This window comes from Toxorhynchites rutilus, chromosome 1 (assembly GCF_029784135.1).
Source record: "Toxorhynchites rutilus septentrionalis strain SRP chromosome 1, ASM2978413v1, whole genome shotgun sequence".
Taxonomy (NCBI): domain Eukaryota; kingdom Metazoa; phylum Arthropoda; class Insecta; order Diptera; family Culicidae; genus Toxorhynchites; species Toxorhynchites rutilus.
Window position 1 is genome coordinate 43,210,162 of NC_073744.1, and position 23,961 is coordinate 43,234,122.

Here is a 23,961-nt window from a genome sequence, read left to right on the forward strand (position 1 = left end):
CTTGGCACGGGTGACACTTTGCTGAACACGCTCTCGAAAAGCGTTGCGGAGACGCAAACCTTCGCCTTTACGATTGTGTTTACTTGGGCACCATTGAAGCTAACACTTCTGGAACGCGACTAGTAATGCGTGAAAACCTTGTTGTACAACTTTTGAGCGCGTTTTCTGATCAACAGATTTGGTTTCAGCGTCCTATTTGGTTGCTTGCAGACACAAAAATTATGATAACCTTCTCACCTACAAATTTTCTGGATCAGGTGTGACCATGTACAGACAGGATGCGGGCCGAATCAAATTTTTCATCATAACCGCGGGCTGCAATTATTTTTTCCCACTACTGTAATGACATAATGGACGAATTTCAAACCAACTCAACTGGCCGTTGGCAGCACCATCTCAGATAGCTGCGAAGCATAGAGGGTGTAAACACATGGGTCTTTTAAGCAACTTTGCATACTTGGAATATTAAAAAAAAATTAGACTACTTTTTTAAAAGAGCCAAAAAAAATGTTATTGATTTTTTACAAAAAAAAATAAAACTCCAACACTATAATACCTACAAAATTCGAGTCAATGGATGAAATATAAGAAATTATTCAAATTTTCATAAAAAATACCACATTTTTCTTGAAAAAAAAATTTCACTGGAAAAAACATTATTTAAAAAACTAAAATTAATTTTTCTCAAAAACGTATTATTTTTTAAATTCTCAAAAAAATATATCAATAGCCCTTATAATTTCCAACAAGTCATCCATACATCGGAAGATGGGCATTTTTACAGGACACAATTTTTTCTAACAGCTACTTTTTCATGTTTTCTATTAAATAAAATTACAACTAATACTAATTTTGTTTAAAGTCAAGATAGCGATATAGTGTATTAGACAGAGTTTTAGATCTTATTAAAATATGAACTTTCATCGAAGACGTTTCTGGAATATAGGGCATTTTTGTATGGGGACCCCTGAAAAAAATAATGTTTTGTAATGTTTTATTCGTAATATTTTTATGTATAAATTATCGCGATTTACATGCTCTGCTAACTTTTTTTCTATTCAGAAAGATACAATAACTTCAAAGGAAAATGAGAAATACATTGATCGTCGAGCCATTCTTCCGTTCACATATTTTGGAAGTCCACGATAAATGAATGAAATGAACAAGGCATCAAGCCATTCGTCAGACATGCACAACGAAGAACGCAATCTATCACAATGCTTGAATTGACCTAAATTAGGATTTTCTCGCTAGTGAATTCGGAAATTCTTTCATTCAGTCACTGGTTTAACCCCTTCTCGTACGATTTAAATTTCGAAAAAGCGAACCAAATGCGAACGCTTCGATGGGTCACGCATCGAGTAATTTCACTCCTCTACTGAACGTCTTAATAGCTTGTGATATGAGAGCGCACCACGAGAGAGACTCGATGTTGTACGTTATGGCACAATCATTTCACATCGAGTGAGACTCGATGTTGTACGTGAAAGGATTAATCAATAATTTTATCAATATACTCAAATGATTACTAAGTCAAAGGTAGACGTCAACATTGCGGTTATATCTAAGATATAACCCACCCATAGTTTTTAGATACTGTGCTAACGTAAGAACTGCTGTACGCACACACGCGGAACGCGACAGGATATGGGCAGCATCGAGCCCGAAACTTGTCGGCTAAAAGGGTAAATTTACCACTCTATTTATGTTTGTAAGAACTATAAGTGTTGTGTCCTGTTGCGTTCCGCGTGTGTGTACAGCAGTTCTTACGTTAGCACAGTATCTAAAAACTATGAGTGGGTTATACCTTAGATATAACCGCAAGGTTGACGTCTACCTTTGATTTAGTAATCATTTGAGTATATTGATAAAATTATTGATTAAACCAGTGATTGAATGAAAGAATTTCCGAATTCAATTGCGAGCAAATCCCAATTTAGATCAATTCAAGCATTGTGATAGATTACTGGCGATGGATTATTTCGAATGAAATGAAGTATTCCATTCTCATTAAATAGCCGCGCGGACCGGAGGGAAAGCGCAGTAGTTTTTCTATTAATCAATATTCAACAAGTGTCACGTCACACGTGACGACTATTAGCACGTAATATTAATCCATGAGAATGACACGCCATTAGTTGTGTTTTATGCTACTCTTCCTTCAATCGTTCATCAGTCCCTTCCCAAAGGTTAACCAGTGTAGATGTTAGTATATCCTGGTCGTGGTCGACTTCCAGCGAATCGATGGCTTGTAAGCTATCAATCGTTTTCTACGTTTCAGCGCTAGTGTTGCTTATCGCTTCTGAGATCGCAGGTTTAGTTGGTGTAAGTTATTACTAAATTTATCAAACACTTGTTAAGACACGTGTTCATTTTAGGAAAAACCTATGTTTAGAATTCTGGCGCCAAAGTTTATATGTGGAAACAAACATGCCGGAGTCACAAACGATACCCAAACAAAATCCTCGAACGGAACCCCTCAGCAGATTGTCATAAGGCAAATATTACCAAATATATTTAATTCAAAACACAAACGCAACAAGCGTTACCTCTCCACCGCTCGAGCTATTTACTGCACATGCATAAGTTATCGATTTTTAACTATTATAATTTATTCACGTCTGCATAACACTGCGTCCGCAAGCCAAACATGCTACCAAATAGCAGGGAAAACACAATGGAAGTATTAATTATTTTCTTGAAAAACATGCAGCCTCCAAACGAAGGGTGGCGAGAAACTGCGATATCGTGTAGCCATACAATTTTTCCTTATCGATGGTTTTGTTAGTCAACGCCATACACTACAGCTGTGGCGAAGTGTTCGTCAACTTGAACAACGATTGGACAAGGAACGGAACGCTATCACGGCGAGCAACCAAATCATTATTTCTAACGAAGAATTAGTAGGTGGTGTTATCTACACTTTTAACATCGTTGGCGTCGATGGCACTGATGAGCTCAGCCAAGATCAAAACTTCACTATCACATACAAGGGTGAGAACGTCAAAAGTTCGGTGGATCAGGATGGGTCATCGTCACGAGATGACGTTTCGCTTTTGCTACTCTGTTCGGAGACTGGATATGCGGATATACCCTATTTGGTTACGGCCAAAGTGATATTTTGCGAACCGAAGAACGACTACAAGGTAAGCTTGGGAATCTGATGAATGAACCGCGTTCGAAAAAATCTCGTACAAATTTACGCTAAATTCATTACGCATCAGTCACCAACATCTAACCACGATGACCAGCTTCAGAGGTTCCTCAAATCCATCACAGGAGACTTTCATCAACGTTTCGTCCAATACTCGTTGAAGTACTATTTTAAATTGTATCAAATTACACACAACACAACAGTTATCACAAAAAATATTCTAAGGAATTCGAAACGATGAACTAGGCACGAGCTCTGAACGCGATTCGCTTCTGTTGAAAACCATTCCAAACAATGCCTCTGGCTCTGCATCCTCTGCCGTTTTTGATTCATTTCAACAGCACTCTATCTTCGACCGACCCTCCCCAAGCCCCAACAATTGGATTCATCGTTGGTCCGGAGCAGAATTATCAATGCTTGAGAAGGAATGAATTCTTCCTCGGAATTACACAGCAAAAATAATGCCCTCTTCCCAACAATCGAAAACGACGATCGATCGCGACATTCGTAAGCAAACAATTTTATAGCGCTGATTTCATGAATGTGATTGCTTCGATATGGTGATGTAATATCCAATACACAATATCGACCATTTCGTATTTTTCACTATCATATCCATAGTCAATGGCACTCGATTTTCGCTAAATGCTCATTTCAGTTCGGATGCAGAAACCTTCCGTATCTCACATCGCAATACAATTGGATGGCCTTTTTTTTCGACTTAAATTTATTTCCCATGGATTTTGATTATACAAAGTTTCAACATTTAAGTGATCTGCCTTACTTCTAGCACTACATCTTTGTTATTTTTTTTATATATATTTATTATTGTTAACGATGAGTTTTGACTCATCCTATTTTTATTTTTAACGTTTCAATACGTTTTGTATATTTTAATCATTAAAATATAACCCTACGTACTTAAATTAATTTTAACCTAAACAACAATCTAGCTGTACAGATTTCGTATGATTTGATTGTTGGAGGCTTTGCAGCAACCCCTGAATCTTATTACCAACAGTTCAATTTTTTTCATCCAACGGCAGGATATTAGCCAACTCGTATATCTCAGTGTTTCGTGTCCTAGGTGGACTCTTTAAGATCATACGAAAGATCTTGTTTTGAATTCTCTGTAATCTTAGTTTATGACTATTTGCACAGCTCTTCCAGATGGCACGCCATATACAATCACTGGAAAGATGATTTGTTTGTAGATAGCAAGCTTGTTCTTCAGTGACAGAGTCGAGTTGCGATTTATTAAGGGATACAATGATCTTATCAGTGCATTGCACTTGGTGTTAATTTTATCAACATGCGTGCCAAACAGCAGCTTGCTGCTCATGGTGAGGCCGAGGTGAGTGACCTCACTAGACCATTCCACCGCAGTACCACTAAGTCTGACTTTGACATTATCAGCCCGCACAAGTCGGGGAGATTTAGAATATGGGAAAAGTATGGTCTGGGTCTACGGCGCGTTGATACAAATTTCCCATTTGTTGGAATATTCCGAAAGGACGTCCAAGCCTCTCTGAGGTTTAGCAGCGAGAGCTCTAGTCACTCTACCCTTGTAAATGATTGCGGTGTCATCTGCGAACAGCGACAGAACACCATCATCCAGAAAGGGAGGAAGGTCTGATGTGAAGATGTTGAAGAATATTGGCCCAAGAATACTTCCTTGGGGTACTCCGGCGTTAGTGTTAAATGAATCTGAGTTCGTGCCATTCAGAAAGACCCGGGATATTCTGTTGGAAAGATAATTTTTGATTATCTTCACTAGGAAAATCGGAAAATTCTATGTGTGCAGCTTGTACATCAAGCCATCATGCCAGGCATTGCCGAAAGCTTTTTCAACGTCCAAAAAAGCCATAGCAGATGTTTTTGCAACCGACTTGTTTCGTCTGATAATGTTACAAACTCTTGTCAGTTGGTGAACAGTGGATCGTCCCTTTTCGGAATCCAAATTGTTCTTCAAGAAAAACATTGTTCTCCTCAACAATAGTGAGCAGTCTAGAAAGAATAGCTTTTTCAAAATGTTTAGAAATAGCTGACAGTAGATTTATGGGACGATAGCTAGAAGGCCTAGAAGGATCCTTCCCAGGTTTAAGGATAGGTGTGACTTTAGCTATCTTCCAGCTCGAGGGAAAGTAACCAAGTCGGAGGCATTGATTAAATATAAATGCTAAATGATGGTAGAATCTGTCGCTCAGTATTTTGAGTTCCAGATTGAAAGTATTGTCGAAACCTGGGACCTTCATATTCTTCGAATTTTTCAGAGAGGCCAAACAGTTCGTCAGCTGTGATATCTTGATTGAAATTGACATTGATCAATGAGGTGATTTGTATCTGAAACGGAAATCTCAAAGCGACTAATGATGTTCAGCCCAAGATTGTGTGAGTTGACGAAGTGCTGTCCTATCGCATTGGCCTTCTCTGCAGGTGTCACCAAACGATCTGTTGTGCTGTTAACCGAAATAAGAGGGGTAAGCGGAGGAATAGGTCTAGGTTTGCTTTTTAAAACTTTGGCTAGTTTCCAAAATGAACGAGCACAATCTGGAAGAGACTGAAGCAAGCTTGAGAAGTTACTATTACGGAGCTCCACGAGTCTGACTTGAATATTTTTGGAAAGATTGTTTGAATTTGCTCTGAAGAACCGAATGCCAGTTCTCAGATACTGCCTCCGGTATATGTTACGAATTTTAATATAGTATTTGGCAGTAGAATCAATGGTTAAAGGGTTGCTCACCTGGGGAATGATCCGATCGTGCTGTTCACGAGCCTTTGCAATCGCCGATTAGATCTCTTCCACGATCGGTCGATGTCTTCAGTCGCCGCAGGGACTCGATTGAAGTCGATGTTCTCATCCAAACACCGTTTAAATCTATCCCAGTTTACTCGGTGATAATCCCTTCGAGTGTTTTGATGTCTGCTCACGCCGGAACCGATCTCTAGGATCACCGGAAAATGGCCAGAACTCAACTCTTGGAAAACTTCCGGTTGAGAGACGTTGCTTCCCATGTTGGTGATGAAATAATCGATGGTCGCATGGGTCCCAGATCGCGACAGCCGAGATGGGGAGTCAGGGCTCAAGATATTGTAGTGATCCTCCTGAAGATCGTTTCTCAAGATGATCCCGTTCCGGTTACGTCTGCTGTTGCCCCAAGCATCGTGTTTAGCATTAAGGTCACAGCCGATAATGTACCTCGTCGGCCGCCGTGTCAGATTTATAATATCGTTTCGATAGTCATTTGCTGAACCATCCCGTTGATTGACCTGCTTAGGACAGTAGGCAGCTACGATGTTGATAGGACCGACAGATGATTCTACTTCAACTCCAATGGCTTCGATAATTTTCGTTCGGAAACTTGGCAGCAGACGACAGGTAACGTTGCGCCTCACAGCAACAGCCACTTCTCCTCCTCCGGAACTGGTTCTATCTAGCCTCAGAAGTCGAAAATCGGGAAAGTAAACGTTGATCTCCAGCTTTAGGTGGGTCTCAGTGATAATAGCGATGTCGATTTCTTTGGAGTTGAGAAAATAGAGAAGCTCGATGTGTTTGTTCTTAATCGAACAAGCGTTCCAGTTGGTGACTTTGATAAATTCATGGTCCATATTTGTTGATGAAGGATGTAACGGCTTGAAGCTGTTGTGTTCTGGTACGACAGGTGCGCATGATAATCATCACCTCAGACATGATTTCGACCAGTTCCTCTGCTGTAAACGGTAAATCGTCATTAAGCGTACTGGCAGCGGCACCAGCATATGACAATCCTGGAACACGGGCCGATCTTTGGTTTGGTTGAGTTGCTGCTATGCTGAGGCGATTTTGAGCTGAGTGGCCAGGATCAACCGCTTGCTTGTTTGAAGAGATCGGAGCGGAAGCTCGATGATTATTTAAAGGAAGCGGTTCCAGGTTCGGAACCACTCGACGGGGCTGAAGCGGTGGATAGTGTGATTCAGTGTTAGCTGGAGGAAGACGAGCACTGCGTTGACGACCAGGCTGATTTTCTATCGTTGACTTGTGACGGATGCTGAGTTTTCCGGCAGTACCGAGTACAAGTTGCTCTGGAGGAGACGATTCGTTGTTTCATCCGTTGGGGCGTTGGTTTGAGTGCGGGCCTTCTTCTTCGGTGCATCAGTAGCTGGTTCGGTCGTACGTCCACGACCCATGTTGAATTCCTTGGCGTTATCCACCAAGCACGCTAAAGCGTGTGACGCCGAATCCACTTCCAGCGCGAGTAAAAAAAAGAATGGAAAAAACCAAAAATAGAAAACTACCTGACTACAGCTAAAAGCGAGAGCGGTAAAAAATCACGTGTTTACGGTACGAATGACATACACAGAATGGATGGCGTTCCGAGCGGCGCTAGCTTATATATTTGTGTGATTTCAGTAGCCTATTTTCAAAGCTGTTTTTAAGTTATTGAAACAAGTTTTCGAGCCAATAAGTAGCAATCATATTCCTCTTGTACATTTTATGTTTCGAATGAAATGATTATCATTCCACTCCGTTTAGCCGTCAAAGAGGTATTAACATTCAAAACCGTGCACTCCAAGCGCCACTCTCTCGTTTCCGCAACTTAGCACTTTCAACCCGGTACAGATTTGAAAACCCTCAAATTATGGTTACTTCTCACCAGAGATTAGTTAGTGGCCTTTCAATTATATCACGGCTCGGCAAAGTTTTTGGCGTTTTCGTTGCTATCTCCCTTACGACGCCCCGCGCTCATTTCATTCTTCACCGTCAAATTGACTTCACTGCATATTGAAGTGACTCCGACCAGACTGAATCCGTTTCATGTATCATGTATGCATGTATCAATTTTTGAGTTAACGATGGCTAAACATTGGAGCCATCCTTTAATGGTGTAACTACTGTAACTTTGTATCAGAAATCGAGTTTACGTTTCACTTTATATGGACGTTAAAATAAGATTGTGTACGCGGCCAACGAGGTACATGGTGGAGTGGATTGAAGTCGGAAAAAGGCAGATTCGTATTCGTTCGTCACATCAATTAGATTAACCATTCGCTAGAATTGAACTGACGAGCGTCAAGAGCGAGGATGAAATGTTGGCGGCCTAAGTAGTCCGACTCGAAACGAAGCGACTGAGAGGAGAGTCGATTTTCATGTTTCGTCTTCTAAAATATTCAGCCATGAAACATTTATTAGCTTCGTTCAAAAAGATGATGTACCTACCACAAAATTTGCTGTTAATTTTTACGATTTTATTAGAATTCAACATAAAAGAGAAGAAGTATTTTTGACTAGTGAGCTACGAAGGGTTCTAAAAAAAAGGGTGCCGAAGACAAGTTCGCATTGTTGATGCAGGACCTCGGACTTATTTTATTCAATTCGCTTGTTTACCGCTCAGTCTGTAGATGGGATATAAGGGTCGGTAGCATTCCGCCGTGTTTATCTTGAGATCCCTTTGTCTATCATTGTTGCGAATAAACTGCGAAGTTTAAACCCTCTTTAACACAAATGAGAAAGGGATCACTATAATATGTGGTTCCATCGCTTTGATTTTAAGTTTCATCTCTACAAAACAATATTAACACAAGAATTAAATGGTTGTGAACATGCCAGGTAGGCTTAATGAAAGTATTCTTCTGACTATCCCTCTACACGTTATTTTTCTAAGCAATGATGAACTGTTGTGTATTACATAAGCATCAGGAGAGACTGCCAATTGCTCGGTAGTTGCAGATTGAGTATTAGAAATCGCGGATGGGCTATTTTTATTCGAGCAAGCGAAAACTCACGCCTCATTCGCAGTATATATAAAAATTGTACCTCACGGCTACATTCGTTTCTCGGTATAGAAAGCACGGATAAGGAAGTACAGAAACGCACAGAATAATTGTATGGGTAAATGCTTCCAATTTCTGGTGATTTATTATAATTTCCAATTCGATTGGTTTGCAAAGCATTAACCTCCGTTCGCCGCAGAAATAGTATTGAACGTTGAAATTAATTTATAAAAATATGACATGTTTTCTGATTTGGCCCCCTCACTAAAAAACGTAGTCATACGTCAACACTCGTTCGTTTTTTTTTTTTCGTCGGCCTATTTTCCGCCACTTTAGTGCCAATCACCGACATCAGGGAGGCGACTCCACCTGTTCCTACCTATCAGACTCAACAACTCATGAGCCGGGCCAACTTCTTTTACTTCCCCTCCGAAGGAAGACGTAACCAGAGATTTTTCGCCTCAGAAAATCCCAACGACGCCAGCTGGGATTGAACCCAGGCCGATCGGATTGTGAGGCTGTTACGCTAACCATACAACCACTGGCGCCGTCGTCAACACTCGTTGTTTCAGATGAAATACTTTTTCCCAGATAACTAGAGATTCAAAGTAGCATTAGCAAACAAATCCTGTTCATATAGATTACAGAGATTATAATTGAAGAGACAAAAGGGTGGAACAAATAATCCGCACCAGTTGCAAGTCTTTCATAAAATATTTTCATAATATTTTTGCTGTATCGATTGAAAGGATTTTTCTGCGATGATCAATATTTATATAACAGAAAAGTCACGACTCATTGTATAAACCATGAACGCTATGATAATTGTCAAACAGAACTTTGATCGGGAATGTAACAAATTTTATGATAACTTTCCAACAATCATGACATCCTTCGCAAAGTCTCGTTAGCATCTAAATATTCCACCGTTGTAGAGACTGTAACGGCTGTAACGAAGAATATATGATTTATTAGTGTCATATCTCGAATGACATTAAAATTCAATTCGGGTACGCGTCCCGTTTTTTTTTATGACGAAAAATTCCCCCGACTAGAACGGGAATAGAACCCGAACCCACGGCATGTTAAGTGTGACGCTAATCACTCGACCAAGGGAGCACTTATCGTTGAACTACTTTCGTTGAACTAATATTTTTATTGTGATACCACAATAGACAGCGATGTGATAACTCTAGCCGTCGGCCGTTGGCCGTTAACCGTTGCGTTGCGTTTGCGTTTGTGCATGTGCGATCTTTAGGGGCCGTTTTCACTAAACCTGATGCCACCATCTTCGTTTCCAAAACGACATCGGAAACCCTTTCATCTAATATTATTTATCTTATATGGTCATTTAGAACCAGTATCAGCAAACCGGAAGTCAAAACAAGATTATATCCGTTTTCCAGTTATTTTCGCCCATTGCCTGTATAATTTGGGTGTATGTCATTTCCGGTCAATTGGGGATAGATTCTCTGCAAGAATTTTTCTAAATTATGTGTGTACAATCATGAACCACTCTGACCAATAGAAAACAGAATTCAAGAATATATTTCTATACATTGTACTATACATTTCAATGACGAAGTCGCCATAAAACATTAATTTTATGTTATACATGTTCGTTGAATCGTTTTCTCTATAGTGATAGTTCCTTTTTTTCAGATTATATGGACTATTTCTGACGAACGAATTGGAAACCTAGACACACAATCAGACACACTGACGATACCCGCTGGAGTGCTGAAACCCGGTAAACGTTACGAAATAGCAGCCACCGTTATTGATTCCACCAGTGAAGTTCCAATTATCAAAGCCACAGTGAAAATCCACATCCTTGAGCGCGTCCTAAAAGGTAGCATATTCCCGGTAGAAGCGACAACAGGAGCCGCCCAGCTAACGGTGATAAGAGCCGCCTTCAATAATCCGCAACTCTCGAATCTTTCATGGAGTTGTGAAGATGATAGTGGCGATAAGAGTTGCTCTGATGATTTGATCATATCACCCTATGTAGGTTCCATATCGTTTACGAAAGATGCGAGGTAGGTTTGATACTGATAAATGGTTCGGATATTGACATACATTTGCTTATTAACAGATACGCGGTCACCGTTTCTGTAGATAACCTAAGCATATCGTCTAGTATCAAAGTTAACACGAAGTCCACGGTTAGCGTTTCGCTTCAAAAACTACCAGCTGCATACATTATTCCTGGTCAACGGTACGAGTTTACAGTAGATGTTAAAGGACTAGTTCCCAAATGTATCTGCAACTGGACTGTGGTAAAAGAGGAAGATTTTGCATATTTTGATCCAATATCAATGGGCGGTATCGGTGGTCTTGTTATCACCGATATTGAGGAAAATTTTCTGTCTGAGATAGTGGACTACGGAAATGATACGATCGAGCGCGAAATTAATCTCATTATACCCCCAAGTACGAATACATCCCAATGGATGGGATTGGAGCCGAATGTGCTGTATAAATTCAGATTAGCCATCGAATGCCCCGAGCCGGTTGATGCTAGTTTCAGTAATGGTGACAGTCGCGGTACAGTTCCGAGCTACTGGGATATGGTTTTAGAAACTAACGCTCCACCTAAAGGTGTTCCCCTTTCTGTCACACCAACATTCAACGGAACAGCGTTGAGCACAAACTACATCTTTACCACTGATATTGCCAATGATACGAAAACGGATTTTCCTCTCAGATACTCCTTCTGGTACAATGTGGAAAAACACTCGATGAACATCGCTAATCTTTTTGAGATCGTGTCCACCGAAACGCAACTTCCGTACTCCATGAGCGAAATATCAACTTACTATCTAATCTGCGATTCACGCGAAGCCTGTGCACGCGTAAATGGCCCATCTATTAAAGTGCAACCGAATTCTAATTTTAACATGACAGAGCGAACAAGAAAATTAGATGCAATTGAAAACCATTTCTATCGAGATAATTATAATCAGGCAGTCAAGATCGCTTTCGAGCTGCTACTCACCCTCAGAAATCAGAACTCAAGCTTGTTTGACGATACGTACACTCAGATAATGATTTTCCTAGAAAAACTATTTGAAGCCATAAAAGCATCGATTGAAGAGCGAGCGCATCACCTCAATGCAGTTCTACAACTTGCACAACAAGCTAGAATTCTCATTGATTTCCAACCCGATGCAAGCGATCGCCTTCTCGGACAATTACTAGAGCTGATAGATTCTGCCGAACGAACATCCAAACGTATTACTCGTTCGGTCAATTACAAACCCATCCCGGACACTGTTGACATCGACAGCACAAAGATTGGAATCTACAAAAGCTTGATCACGTCATCGAATGGTACAGCAGAAACAAAGAGCAAAGCTAGGACTCTTCTACTGAATTACATACCAATAATCGCACAACGTTATTGCGCTAACCACCAGACCAACTATTCGGATGAGTGGTTCAAATTGGAAATAACGAGAATGAAACCTGCCATCCGGAACCCGCTGCGGAAATCAATCCGAATCCCTAGTGGTGACACCAAATTGCCGCAAGTAGTAACAGTTGCGGGTTTGGGAGGACCTAGCGATGGACAACTGCTGGAAACGGCGTCGTACCTCTGCCTGGGAAGTCTCGTTTACTATAGAGACTTTCTGTCGTCCGAAAACGTTTCTGAGGGAGAAATATATACAGTGTTTCTAACAGTATCTGACAAAAATGACATTGGAGTGATCGCCGAATGGACCGCTGGAATATATGTATGGAATATTACTGAGAAGAACAAGACTTCATCTCGTGACTATCAGGTTGAGTATAATCAATATCACCTACGTACATAACTGTTGTTACTTTTGTACTTCTCAGTGTCTGTTGTGGAACGAAGAAGCCACTAGTTGGACCGATAATTCGTGTCGTACTGAAACTAGGTTCAGCTCCGTAGTCTGCAATTGTACGCAAATGGGTTATCTGAGGTAACATACTTTACAGCTATTTCGACTGCAATAACCAGAGTTTATCACAATCAACCAGAGTTATCATAACAAACCGTCCTGCAACCTTGGAAGTAACAACTAGTATGGAAGAGATATATTCTATGAGTACGACGATATTGGAAGAGAACATTACGGACACAACGTCGGTTCATTATTGGGATACAACGACAGACAGCGAAGTGATCACGCTAGTCGAGATCTCTGCATTAGCTTCAACGACAGATTCTTTAGAGAATAGTGTGATCACTACTACATCTGCGTATAGTCCTACGAGCGAATCGTCAGCTAATCTAGTTGTTAACCAAACAAAAAACCATAATTCATCTATCCTGGAAATTGAGGGACAGTCAGGAGTTAACTCTACGCATAGTCATCAAACAGCGGCAACCGGGACATTAGGGTATTCTATAATTGCTGCGCTTGTACTCATTGCTCTACTGACGGCTATCGCGCTGGTACTTTACAAACGTCGGAGGCACACAACGTCCTTGACTGAAGAAATGCAGGTCGTGGCCGGAAGAATGCGTAGCTCAACACAACCCGTTCGATATGCACGCTTTCAAGATGAGCACAATATGAGCGGGGATAATGTTTCCACAATTTCCGATTCTGTTACGGTATGAATGAAGGTTTGAACAATGTTCATCGTTCTGCGTGAGGAAAATATTTACTTTTTCCTGTCTGTATGTACTTTTTATAGGTGCAATAAAAGGTGTAACTAACACGTGTACTCCATGCTTATCCATAAAATGGTTATGTCGAATATTTTTCCGTATCATCGAACTTTTTCACTGAAATATGTGTTCTGAATGAATCTCACATAAACGGTAAGCGAATAAGCTTCCATTGGTAGTGGAGGATCATTGTTTTCAACTTCTAACCTACATCATATTTGAGCATAAACCGAAGGACTTAACGAAACGAGTGCTATCCAAATCTCTATAATACCTGCTCAAAAACAGAGTTCTTGATTTGTGTATTGAAAGAAGCAGATTCAGTCTACCTTTTTTGATGCGTAGCACTCCCGTTCCCGAATATTTCCCGAACTTAGCGTCCGTTTTGCGACGTAATCTTTGATACAGATGAGTTATGTATGCTCAGCATCGAAGACCAGTTTTTTGAGGATCACTTTGTCCTACCGAACGAAAGATTGGGATGTTGCAAGTGATATTTCCGTTAATTAGTGCATATTCGTGATTATTTTAAGGGGGCTTTGAATCCGGAATTAGATTACATATTCTGCACCACAACCAGCAGCGTAGTGTGCGGGTGGAAACCCGGGGAGCTGACCCTTTGGGGCGCCAAAATCCAATAATTTTCAATAGTATTGCTTTCCCTGTATTATTTTCATCTTTCAATTGAGTAAAAAAACATCCATCATGAGTAGTTGCTTCTGTCCGTACATGAAACCAATAACCTCTCTTCGATTTTCGCAAAATTGAAACTCAACATCGCATTGAGGTAAATGATTTTGGTTTGTCCAGTCAAAATATGATCATGGTTTGTCCACTTTCTTTAATTGCCTAATTCAGCACACCTTTGCCAAATCAGGTATACGAATGTTTCGAAACATATAAATAAAATTGTCTTTTTCATGATTTACAGTAGTTTTGTAGTATATTTTTACGAATTCACAAATACAAATATTGTAAACATCATGCTTGCACACCATTTGTATCAGATTTACATAGCTAAACCATTAAATTAATGCATTTCGATGTTCTCAATTCGGATCATGAGTTCTCCCATTCACTAATGATGTTTTGACCACATGATTTCTATGGCAACCGCTTGGCGCGCTGCAGTTTGTTTATTGTGTCCTTCGCGCATAGCAGAAATAAAGTTTCTCTGTGTTGAGTGTGTTGAGGTGAACACTTTTAAAATTCCCGAGAAAAGGCAATATTTTGAAGAAAGCCTAATTTATGAATGGATCAATATGATGATAGTAAACTCAAACAATGAGAAATCCAACATCTACTTGAAAATTCCATTCAAAAATGGTGATTTCTAAAACTGGACAAACCATGATCAGAAGTGGTCAAACCATGATCATAATTTATCTTTGAGAAAAATCGTTAAAAAACATAAAAATTTGAATAATCTCAGCGCCTTAGGGTGATGCCAGTGTGAACGCGACATGCGATGCGATGCGACACTACGTGATTTTTGACAAGCCGCGCGTTGTCGCGCGACCAAGTTCCGTTCATTCAATTCTGGCAAAAAACTATTTCATATGCCAGAGTAAACGCGATGCGATGCGACGCGACAAGCGAATTTCTGCGCGACACAAAATCAACCTCGACATGCACAGCTTTTTCACGCGATGAACACGCGACAAGTGAATGCCAGTTTTATATTTTGTTTACAGCATGGCGGAAGAAGATGTGTCTGTGGATGTGGAAGCACTAATCGGAGATAAATTTCAAAGAAGTGCGCTTTGGAATCAGCAAACTCGACACTACAGGAACCGGGTTCTTGTTAGTAAGTGTCGGAAAGAAGTTTCGGATGAATTAGAAATCACTGGTAAGTGAGACAAATGAAATTGTTTGATTATATATTGAAATGATTTTTCGAATTTCAGAGTATGCTGCTAAAGAAAATGGAAAAATTTACGGGATACTTTTGGCCGTGAACTGCGAAAGCTGCCGCTGTCGAGATCTAGGGATCCCGGTGATCGAGATCTAGGGATCCCGGTAACTGATCATACTTCAGTAGTCTGCTATTTCTGAAGAAACAAATGAAGCCCAGAATCCCGTTGCAAGAAACCTAGAAAGCACAGAAAAAGGGATTGCTAAATAATGCCGGAAAACTACGTGAAGGGGAAAGAAATTCAAAATCGAACATAAAGATTATTTATGAATATTTTCTTACCTCAGTGTGATCAAAAGTTTTTCGCCAGGCTCAATTGGAGTTTTGATAAAGTTGGTCCACTTTTTCATGAGAACAACTTCAATATGTCCTAAAATATATTCGAAAGTTTCGATGCTCATACGGGTATAGTTGCGAAATTTGTTCGGATCTTAAACCAGGTCTTGATATAGATGGTGGTATTCTCCGTATTCTCCTCTCTTCCTATTGATTGAATGGATTCCGAAGTCTTTTTTGTTTCCGAAAAAAAAATTACGTACGCTTTCGGACATTAAATATTCTTTGTCAGAATCCATTTAGAAACTTGAACACAAAATGAAAATAAAACCTCTTGTTTACATCTGTCGCGTATGTCTGTCGCATTCAATCGCGTCCACTCTGGCCACTATGTCGCTTTAAAAATCGCGTTCTTTTCGCGTCGCATCGCATCGCATCGCGTCTCGCGTTCACTCTGGTTTCACCCTTATGGTAGAACTAGAGCTTGGGACTTTTCAACAAACCCAAACTCGTATTGATTATATGTGATTTTCGTGAAGAAAAATCGATTTGCATTTACTAGTTGCGTAAAAACACTCTAAATCGGACAAACCAAGATCATTTACCCTAGACCAATACCCTATTGATTTTCCCGCTACGCATGGCTAGGAACCCCAGGCTGACCCATTTCTGTATTGGAATGAAAGAGCTAGCTGAAGAGTGTTCCACATCAAATTGCATCACGGAAAAAACGCTGTAGACCCATAAGGTATCTTCTCATGAAAATTTTGGTAGAAGTAGTTTAGAGTGTATTGTTTACACTTGTTTACATTGTTTACATTTTGCGCAAGCACCTTGAAAATCCTCAACTTTCTCAACGGAACATTGGAAAAAAACTCGAAATCGTGCAATCAACGGTGAGTCGTGTGGTTAAACGTCAAACGTCAAACGTCTGAGCATCAAATGGAAGAAGAAATGCGGTCAGAATGGATGATCTATTAGTGAACAGAGTCACAAGCGTGTTGTGAAAGTGTTTAAGTCGAATCCCAATTCTTCGGACGGGGATGTGACCAAAAAGTTGTATCTGTCCAAGTCTTTCTATCAGAGAGCCAAGGACCAGGAGCGACTGCATACGTGCAGAAGGCTCCAAATCGTGACGATCGGCAAAATACGGTGGGAAAGTCAAGGGTTCGAAAACTGTATACCTAGATGCTGACGAAGCCTCATTGTCTCATCATGGATGACGGATAACTTATTTGTGCCACCATTCAAAGGATGTCCTGGAGTGGTACGAAGCCAACGGGGTCACTTTCGTACCCAAGGACATGATCACGGAATGTTTTATAGAGTTCATAAACACGACGGAGAAACTGGCTCAGGATTAGCTAACGATATTCAGCAAAAGCTGAAAAAAAAGTGGATTAAATAAAGCTGATTGTCGTGGCCAATTTTAGGACCATGGTGCCAATATGGTGGAAAAAAAAAACAATGGTGTGATGCATCGAAGCAGCCGCCACATCTACACATACACGCGCGCAATACTTTTCGTTTGGAGGTTATCGAGTTAGCATACAAATGAAACAGAAATTTCTGCATTACTCGAGAATTAATCAAGCAAATGGAATCAAACTTGGTATATAGAGGTTTTAGGGGTTGATAAACGTTTCTATCGTGGTTCGAACCTCTTCCCCTCTCTCTAAGGGGAGGCTACCATACAAATGAAACACAAATTTCTGCATAACTCGAGAACTAATAAAGCAAATGGAGCCAAATTTGGGGTGAGGGTTTTTGGGTACGAGAAATGTTTCTATGATGGTATGACACCCCTCTTTTCTCAGGAATGAAAAGGGGGTTCCATACAAATTTTGAAAATTTTCGAAAAACTCTGAAGAAAAATGAGAAGATTCGAAAAATTCAATTCGCATGTGTTCTACAATGACATATTGAGAAGCGTTGTTAATCCATTTGATGTTATCTATATAAATCTATATAAAGAAAAATGGATCGTCGAATGTGCAAACTCGGCAAAACTCGAGAAAGGAATTGTCCGATTTAGGGCTGTCTTTATTCTGTCTTATTTTCTGTATCAAACATTTATTCTGTGTAACGGAGAAACATGTTATTTGCAAGTGGATGGAAATTCTTGCACGAGAATGGAATCTGAAAATAATCTGATATTATAATGTAGAGTTTCGGTAGAAGTACTGAAATTTTATAGTAAAAAATAAGTTTGAAGGGTAGATTACAAGATCAATCAATGAACAGTTCTGCGATTGGATCCATGAACGTGAGCTTAGTAAGAAAACATGGATGTGATAACAAAAAATAAATTTGGGCGGGACGAAGTTTTCCGGGTCAGCTAGTATTGTATATAATCGAGTCCGCCCTGCACTAGCATTAAGACTAGACCAGATGCTTGGGTCACTAAATAAGGAAAAATTTCTCATATTTTCTAATCATTGCGGCTCAGTTACTGCAACACAATGATCTTTTCTTCATTTGTAAGGGATATATTTACAATATAATTAGAGCAACATTACATTTCCCGATCAGGGAACTAATCCCCTGACGCGTGCAGTCATTACCAAAATAAAAGATTTTGCATACAGCATTTTTGCGGTAGGAACACACACGGCTTCAACATATTATTTTTGCACCATTTCATTGATGAGCATGGGCGTAATGAAATGTGTCTACCCTACCGGCTCTCACTGTCATTTGCAATGTTTCCATTATCTCAATAATAAATCTACGCCACACAACATGCTTCTGCAGTTCAAATCAAGAACCAAACGTGGATTCGCGCCACTAAACGACAAAACATATTATTATAAACAAAAGTACAAGTGTTTTAACTCGTAAGCAATCCTCCTTAATGAGTACATGAAAACGCGACCTCCGAAAGCTACCTTGCATTAATAGTTTTATAACAACCCTAACAGCGTGGCTGTTCAGCATCTACCTTCTCTGGATATCGACTCCTTTCTGCCTATGGCATAATCGTTTCCTTTGTCCGAACAACTGCTAAAAAAATCTGCAATCATCACCCGGTATTAGAACTTGCACGCTTAGCAAAAGTATTTTTGAGAGTATTTGATAAACACATTAAAGCATCAAACGGGCGCCCTAAATGCGCGCTTGTTTTCTCGATTTACTCGATTTATTTGGTGTTCATTAAAACATTTGATTTAGCAATGGTTTTTACCAATTTGTCTTAACTCCTCTCAGAGGTTTCTTCATGTTGGGGCAATAAGCCTCATCGATCCGCGTGCATCAAAGACATTCGTTCGAACAATTGTTCTGTATTAATTAGTGGCAGTAAATATATTTGCTCGGCGGTAAAGTTCCCGGTTTTCGAGCATCTAGAAGTTCCCATATCCGAAACAGGTTGTTCTGACGTGTTTTTGTTTTTTTGTTTAAATGTATTTCATTTCATCCGGCAAGTAGTTCTATGGCACTTCGTTTTGAAGGCAACTTTGAAAATTTGCTTGAATGTTGGCCGCGTGGAGTGTATGCAGGCCAACAGTCAATGGTAATAAACCCTGAAACGGGCGGGAACCTTTCCTTATCACATTATGCGACCCTAATTGCTGATAATACTCTGTGACATTTCGTTTGTGGGTTTCCTGTCAGCTCCGGACGAGGAACTTCCCGCACTAGCAAGACACGGCGCGCCACCACCAACCCCAACTGGAAGTCCACTGTCATACACCACAACATCCGAGTTCGTTTGTTGATGTTGGGTAAAATTCAAGTTTACGTTCAAGTTTAGATTGCCCGTCGACGTAAGCAAATCATTATACAAATCATCACAAGAGTGCGCGTGACTACTCATCGACGAAGATACTCCATCGAAAATTGATACCGAGGAAACCGGACTGTCCGATGTGGCCGGGTAGTTCATCGTGGAAACACCTGTTCCAACAGAGGAAACCGGAGTGCCCTGCTGCTGTCGAAGATGTTTTTGCGAGGGTGTTCCTATTGGGGCCTGTGGTCTGATTGGTTGAATATCCTCACCAATACTGACGCCACCGGGATTGTTATCGTTGCTGACACTGCTACGGCTGCTACTGCTACCGCTGCTACTACTACCACTACTGCCACTTCCATTGGAATTGTTTCCTGTAGCACCGGTTGACTTCTTGCTGTTTGCCACTATGTCCTTTACGTTCAAGTTGATTTTGGGCTTATTTTTCGGCGGATCGAAATAATAGTTGAATCGCTTGAACGACTCAATGTCACGCTCTTCTGATTCCAGTTCGTTTAGGTTCACCATCTGGTTCGGAGCGAAAATGTTTTCTGCAAAGAAATAATAGTAAAACAGGTTGATATCAGAATATAATTAGCTTGAAATTAATGTGCTTGAGAGTAAAATTAGCGTATTTGTATGTATGACATTGAAATTTGTTTTTATTGTATTTGAGCAACCTTTTAGGTCACATGTTCAACATAACATCAACGTTATGAAACGAAACATCATTCGTCAATGTCGAGGCAGGATTTGTCGACATTGGATTTCTGTCTGTCTGTCTGTCTGTCTGTCTGATTCTTATCGACTCGGAAACTACTGAAGTGATGAAGAAGAAAATTGGTATGTATAAATGAAATTTATAGTGATGAAACGCATTCCTATACCTTCTTCTATTCATATAAATAAAAATGGATCGCCGAATGTGTTGATAAGAGCAAAACTCGAGAAAGAAATTGTCCGATTTAGGGCTGTCTTTATTCTGTCACATTTTCTGTATCAAACATTTATTCCGCGTAACGGAGAAACATGTTATTTGCAAGTGGTTGAAAAATAATCTGATATTATAATGACGAGTTTTGGTAGAAATACTAGGAAATTTATATTAAAAGGAAAATGTAAAGGGTCAATTAGACGATGAATTGATGAGCAGTTCTGCGTTTGGAGACCCATGATCGTAAGTGAGAAAACGAGAATGTTTGAAGGTAATGATAACAAAAAAATAAATTTTGGGCGAGACGAAGTTTGCCGAGTCAGCTAGTATTCATACAAATTCGTTAAATTTCAATTTAAATAAGCAATCCTTTTCTCGTGTTTCGTCGATCCCAACCATCAAATCGTCGAGTTTCTTTGATCTTGATTTATACAGCCACGTTGTTTGTCTTGTTAGTGTTGATAAATATTTTAAAATCCAACGGTCCAACGGTTTTAAAATCCAATCGTTCTGTGTGGGCAGTGAAAGACGGCACGGAAGGCCACCTTCTTTCGATATCTGTAACAATTCTTGCTGATTTCTCCTCGATATGCTTGACCCGGTCTGGTAAAAACGACCTCCGATGAAGTTTAGTCTAATGTTGTGATTAATTTCTATATGATACATAAACCAGTATGAAATGCTTGACTTCGTTAAATAACCATGTGCGCTCTTGTAACAATATGGCTTCAGTTGAGCCTGGTTCCAGATGATAACCATGGCTTCTTGCAACTTTTCTCGTTCAAAATTCTCATCTTGGGATTTCTGATCTAAAGCAGAAACGCACGGATTGCGCATGGTGCAGGACTCATAAATCATTTCGCAAATTAGAGGTATCAAGCGCGATGTTCCTCATTGGGAATTTCGATCAATTGTTCCGATATAGGCCACATTACCTCAGATGACTGCGGCGAATATGGGCCACTGAAGCAACGACCAGAAGCTTCGGAACATAAGCCATTGTCAAACTTCATGTCTCCATCTGCCATTTTGAATTTGGTCGGAACGCATCTCAATTCATTAACATTTCTTTCTGCTGCTTCAGACTTCACAGTGTCTGGCGATTTTGCTTGGCGATCTCCTGTATTCAAAATATCCTTCTTCATTCTGTCCATTCTTTCATCGTCTTTACATCCGCATACGTGATAGCTGTATTCGTTCTGGTTAACTGACCTGTTTAAACTTCCATATACGCACCATCCTAACAGTGTCTTGGCCGCCACAATGCCACTGTTCCACTCTTTGATTTTTCATGGAACTATAAAATAAGTTATAAAGTAGTTATAGAACCCCGATTATCCGCGGAATTTCTGAGAAAAAAAATATGTTTCTCACACGCAATCCTTGTATGGTATTTAAAAATAAGATAAGATTTTCAGCGATGCAGATTTTCAATAACATCAGCTATTCAATATACGAGGGTCGTTCAAAAAATAAGTTTCAGTGCCTCAGAAATCGCGGAAAAATAAAGTTAGGACAAAAAACAAGGTGATTTTCGTAATCATCGTTTTATTTTCTATTTTTCTACATAATCGCCGTAACGTTCGACAGGCGTTCGGCGGTCAACGATTCGATAACACTGAAAAAATTAGTGACGCAGTTACATCGTACTTCAAAAAGTTGGACGCTACGCACTTCGCGCTCGGAATAGAAAAACTCGTGCCACGCTATGAAAAATGCCTCGAACGTTACGGCGATTATGTAGAAAAATAGAAAATAAAACGATGATTACGAAAATCACCTTGTTTTTTGTCCTAACTTTATTTTTCCGCGATTTCTGAGGCACTGAAACTTATTTTTTGAACGACCCTCGTAGCAACATAAAATTTCGATACGAACAAACCGAAGAAACGTTAAGATCAAGTTTTCGGTTGGGATTAGAAGCTTCAATAGTTTGGAAAAAAATTTGAATTACAAAGGGATACCTTCAAATATGTTAGACCACATGAATGCATGAATACGAAAAATCGTTACTATTATGTCACTATCAACTGACCTCCATATTCTCCAATAAGTTGCTGTTGCTGCTGCTGACTAATTGGCCGCAGCTGAAGTTGTTGCATCTGTTGCTGTAGCTGATGTTGCAGATGTAGCTGTTGCTGCTGATAATTCTGCATGAAGAAACGTGAGTCGATATCGTTGAGTATGCTGGTAGCGGTCGAAACACTGCTATTGGGAGTGGCTGCACTTACACCTGTAATCGAGGACGATGCACCCGCTGCAGCCGTTTCACTGCTGATGGTGGATCCAGCCGGAGACATCAACAAGGGACGCGTGGTCTGCGGTGAATGACTGAACCCGGACGATATCGAGCTTCCCGGTGCAGGTATCCGGGTGATTTCGATATCATTCGACAGATTTTGTCCTTGCTGTCGAAGAAACTTCGACTCGTTGATATTGTGAATTGTGACCTGTAAGAGGAAACATAATTCATTATGCTGGTTTGAAGGTAAACTTGATACCAGTACCTCACTATTTAATCGCTGACCCGGCTGTAAGTTCTGTAAAAATGAGATATCATCATATTTGGGGTTCGTTGAACTTGCGCTAGCTCCCAATTCATCGTATATTTTTCCACTCGGCGGTTTATCACTAAAATGTGGGCTGCTTGAAGACGCAACAGCTGAGGGGTCATTTGCGGGGAACAATCTTCTGCAGCTGGTATTAGCGCTAGCCGACATGGCAGCCTGCGCCCTCGCTTGCGATCTCTCCGATCCAATCGCATTCATCAGTGTTGCTGTTGAGGCTAGAGGGAATAAAGTGTTGGAAGGAATTCGGGGGTCCACATAATCCTGACTGCCAGATAAACCGTGCTGTAGACGCTCGAAGGGCGAATAACTCCGCTGTGTTGAAGGCTGTTCAGACATCGAAAGTGGATTAAACATATCATTCGCCGTAGAACTTTGGCCATTCAATTGTTGCCACGGGTTGTGATGTAGGTTATGGGACTGATGATGATGCTGTAATTGCTTTTGTTTTTGTGCACTTTTCATCTCACTCCCAATGACTGAGTTGCACTTTCGTGGTGTTTCCACCCCTGCAGTTCGAAATGATGGCTGCGAAAGAAAATGTGTGGATGTAAGTGTGATAAAACATGCACGAAACCTCGAAATAAGTTTGTAAATCCACACCTAATTTTATCAAACATATTTTATGAAATTGGCCAGAAAGGATATTCCCAGCAAACATTAAATCGTATAACTAGCGTATATAATCGGAGTTAAAACGGAGAGGACCAAGTCACAAAATTTAAAATTTCGAGTTTACGATTGCATTACGTCAAACATTTTATAAGCTACATTCCAAAAGTGGAGGTGATATACATACATGACAGTTAATTGCAAATAAGTATGAATGATTACATCACTTACACATACATCAGGGGATAGTAACTTCAAGCGAAAATGTGGGAACGATTCGAGATTGCTTTTATGTAAACAGAGAACTTTTTCTACACTCTAAAAATTGAACCGACTAGCACTGGCAACTGGATGATATTGTCAATTTGTGCGAGATGTCT

The 23,961-nt window shown here is 40.2% G+C and overlaps 3 protein-coding genes across 7 annotated transcripts in view; 2 read left to right on the forward strand and 1 right to left on the reverse strand.

Moving 5' to 3' along the window:
* The window catches only part of LOC129762780 (L-dopachrome tautomerase yellow-f), a 403,523-nt gene that overhangs the window by 298,116 nt on the left and 81,446 nt on the right, over positions 1–23,961 (forward strand). The window lies entirely within an intron of this gene.
* On the forward strand, positions 1,690–13,599 carry LOC129762772 (uncharacterized). Its single transcript, XM_055761301.1, has 7 exons — positions 1,690–2,325; positions 2,379–2,497; positions 2,714–3,146; positions 10,568–10,944; positions 11,001–12,690; positions 12,749–12,855; positions 12,914–13,599. The coding sequence occupies exons 1-7, from the start codon at positions 2,245–2,247 to the stop codon at positions 13,497–13,499; spliced, it is 3,393 nt and encodes a 1,130-aa protein (XP_055617276.1). The 5' UTR covers positions 1,690–2,244; the 3' UTR covers positions 13,500–13,599.
* LOC129762771 (uncharacterized) overlaps positions 18,121–23,961 on the reverse strand; it is a 32,392-nt gene continuing 26,551 nt past the window's right edge. For 2 of the 4 annotated variants that reach the window (XM_055761299.1, XM_055761296.1), the window contains 3 exons: positions 22,910–23,497; positions 22,438–22,852; positions 18,121–20,019 (listed from right to left, as the gene is read on the reverse strand). In XM_055761299.1, the coding sequence (XP_055617274.1) occupies positions 19,304–20,019; positions 22,438–22,852; positions 22,910–23,497 (1,719 nt within the window). In that variant the 3' untranslated portion in view covers positions 18,121–19,303. The remainder of the gene's footprint in view (positions 20,020–22,437; positions 22,853–22,909; positions 23,498–23,961) is intronic. The other 2 variants (XM_055761300.1, XM_055761298.1) reach the window with 2 other exon arrangements.

Bases quoted from the DNA above. Each gene is read 5' to 3' on its own strand.
- LOC129762772 (XM_055761301.1), top strand. From the start codon at position 2,245: ATGGCTTGTAAGCTATCAATCGTTTTCTACGTTTCAGCGCTAGTGTTG. The intron at 10,945-11,000 runs GTAGGTTTGATA...GCTTATTAACAG, and splicing joins TCGTTTACGAAAGATGCGAG to ATACGCGGTCACCGTTTCTG. The intron at 12,691-12,748 runs GTTGAGTATAAT...TGTACTTCTCAG, and splicing joins CTTCATCTCGTGACTATCAG to TGTCTGTTGTGGAACGAAGA.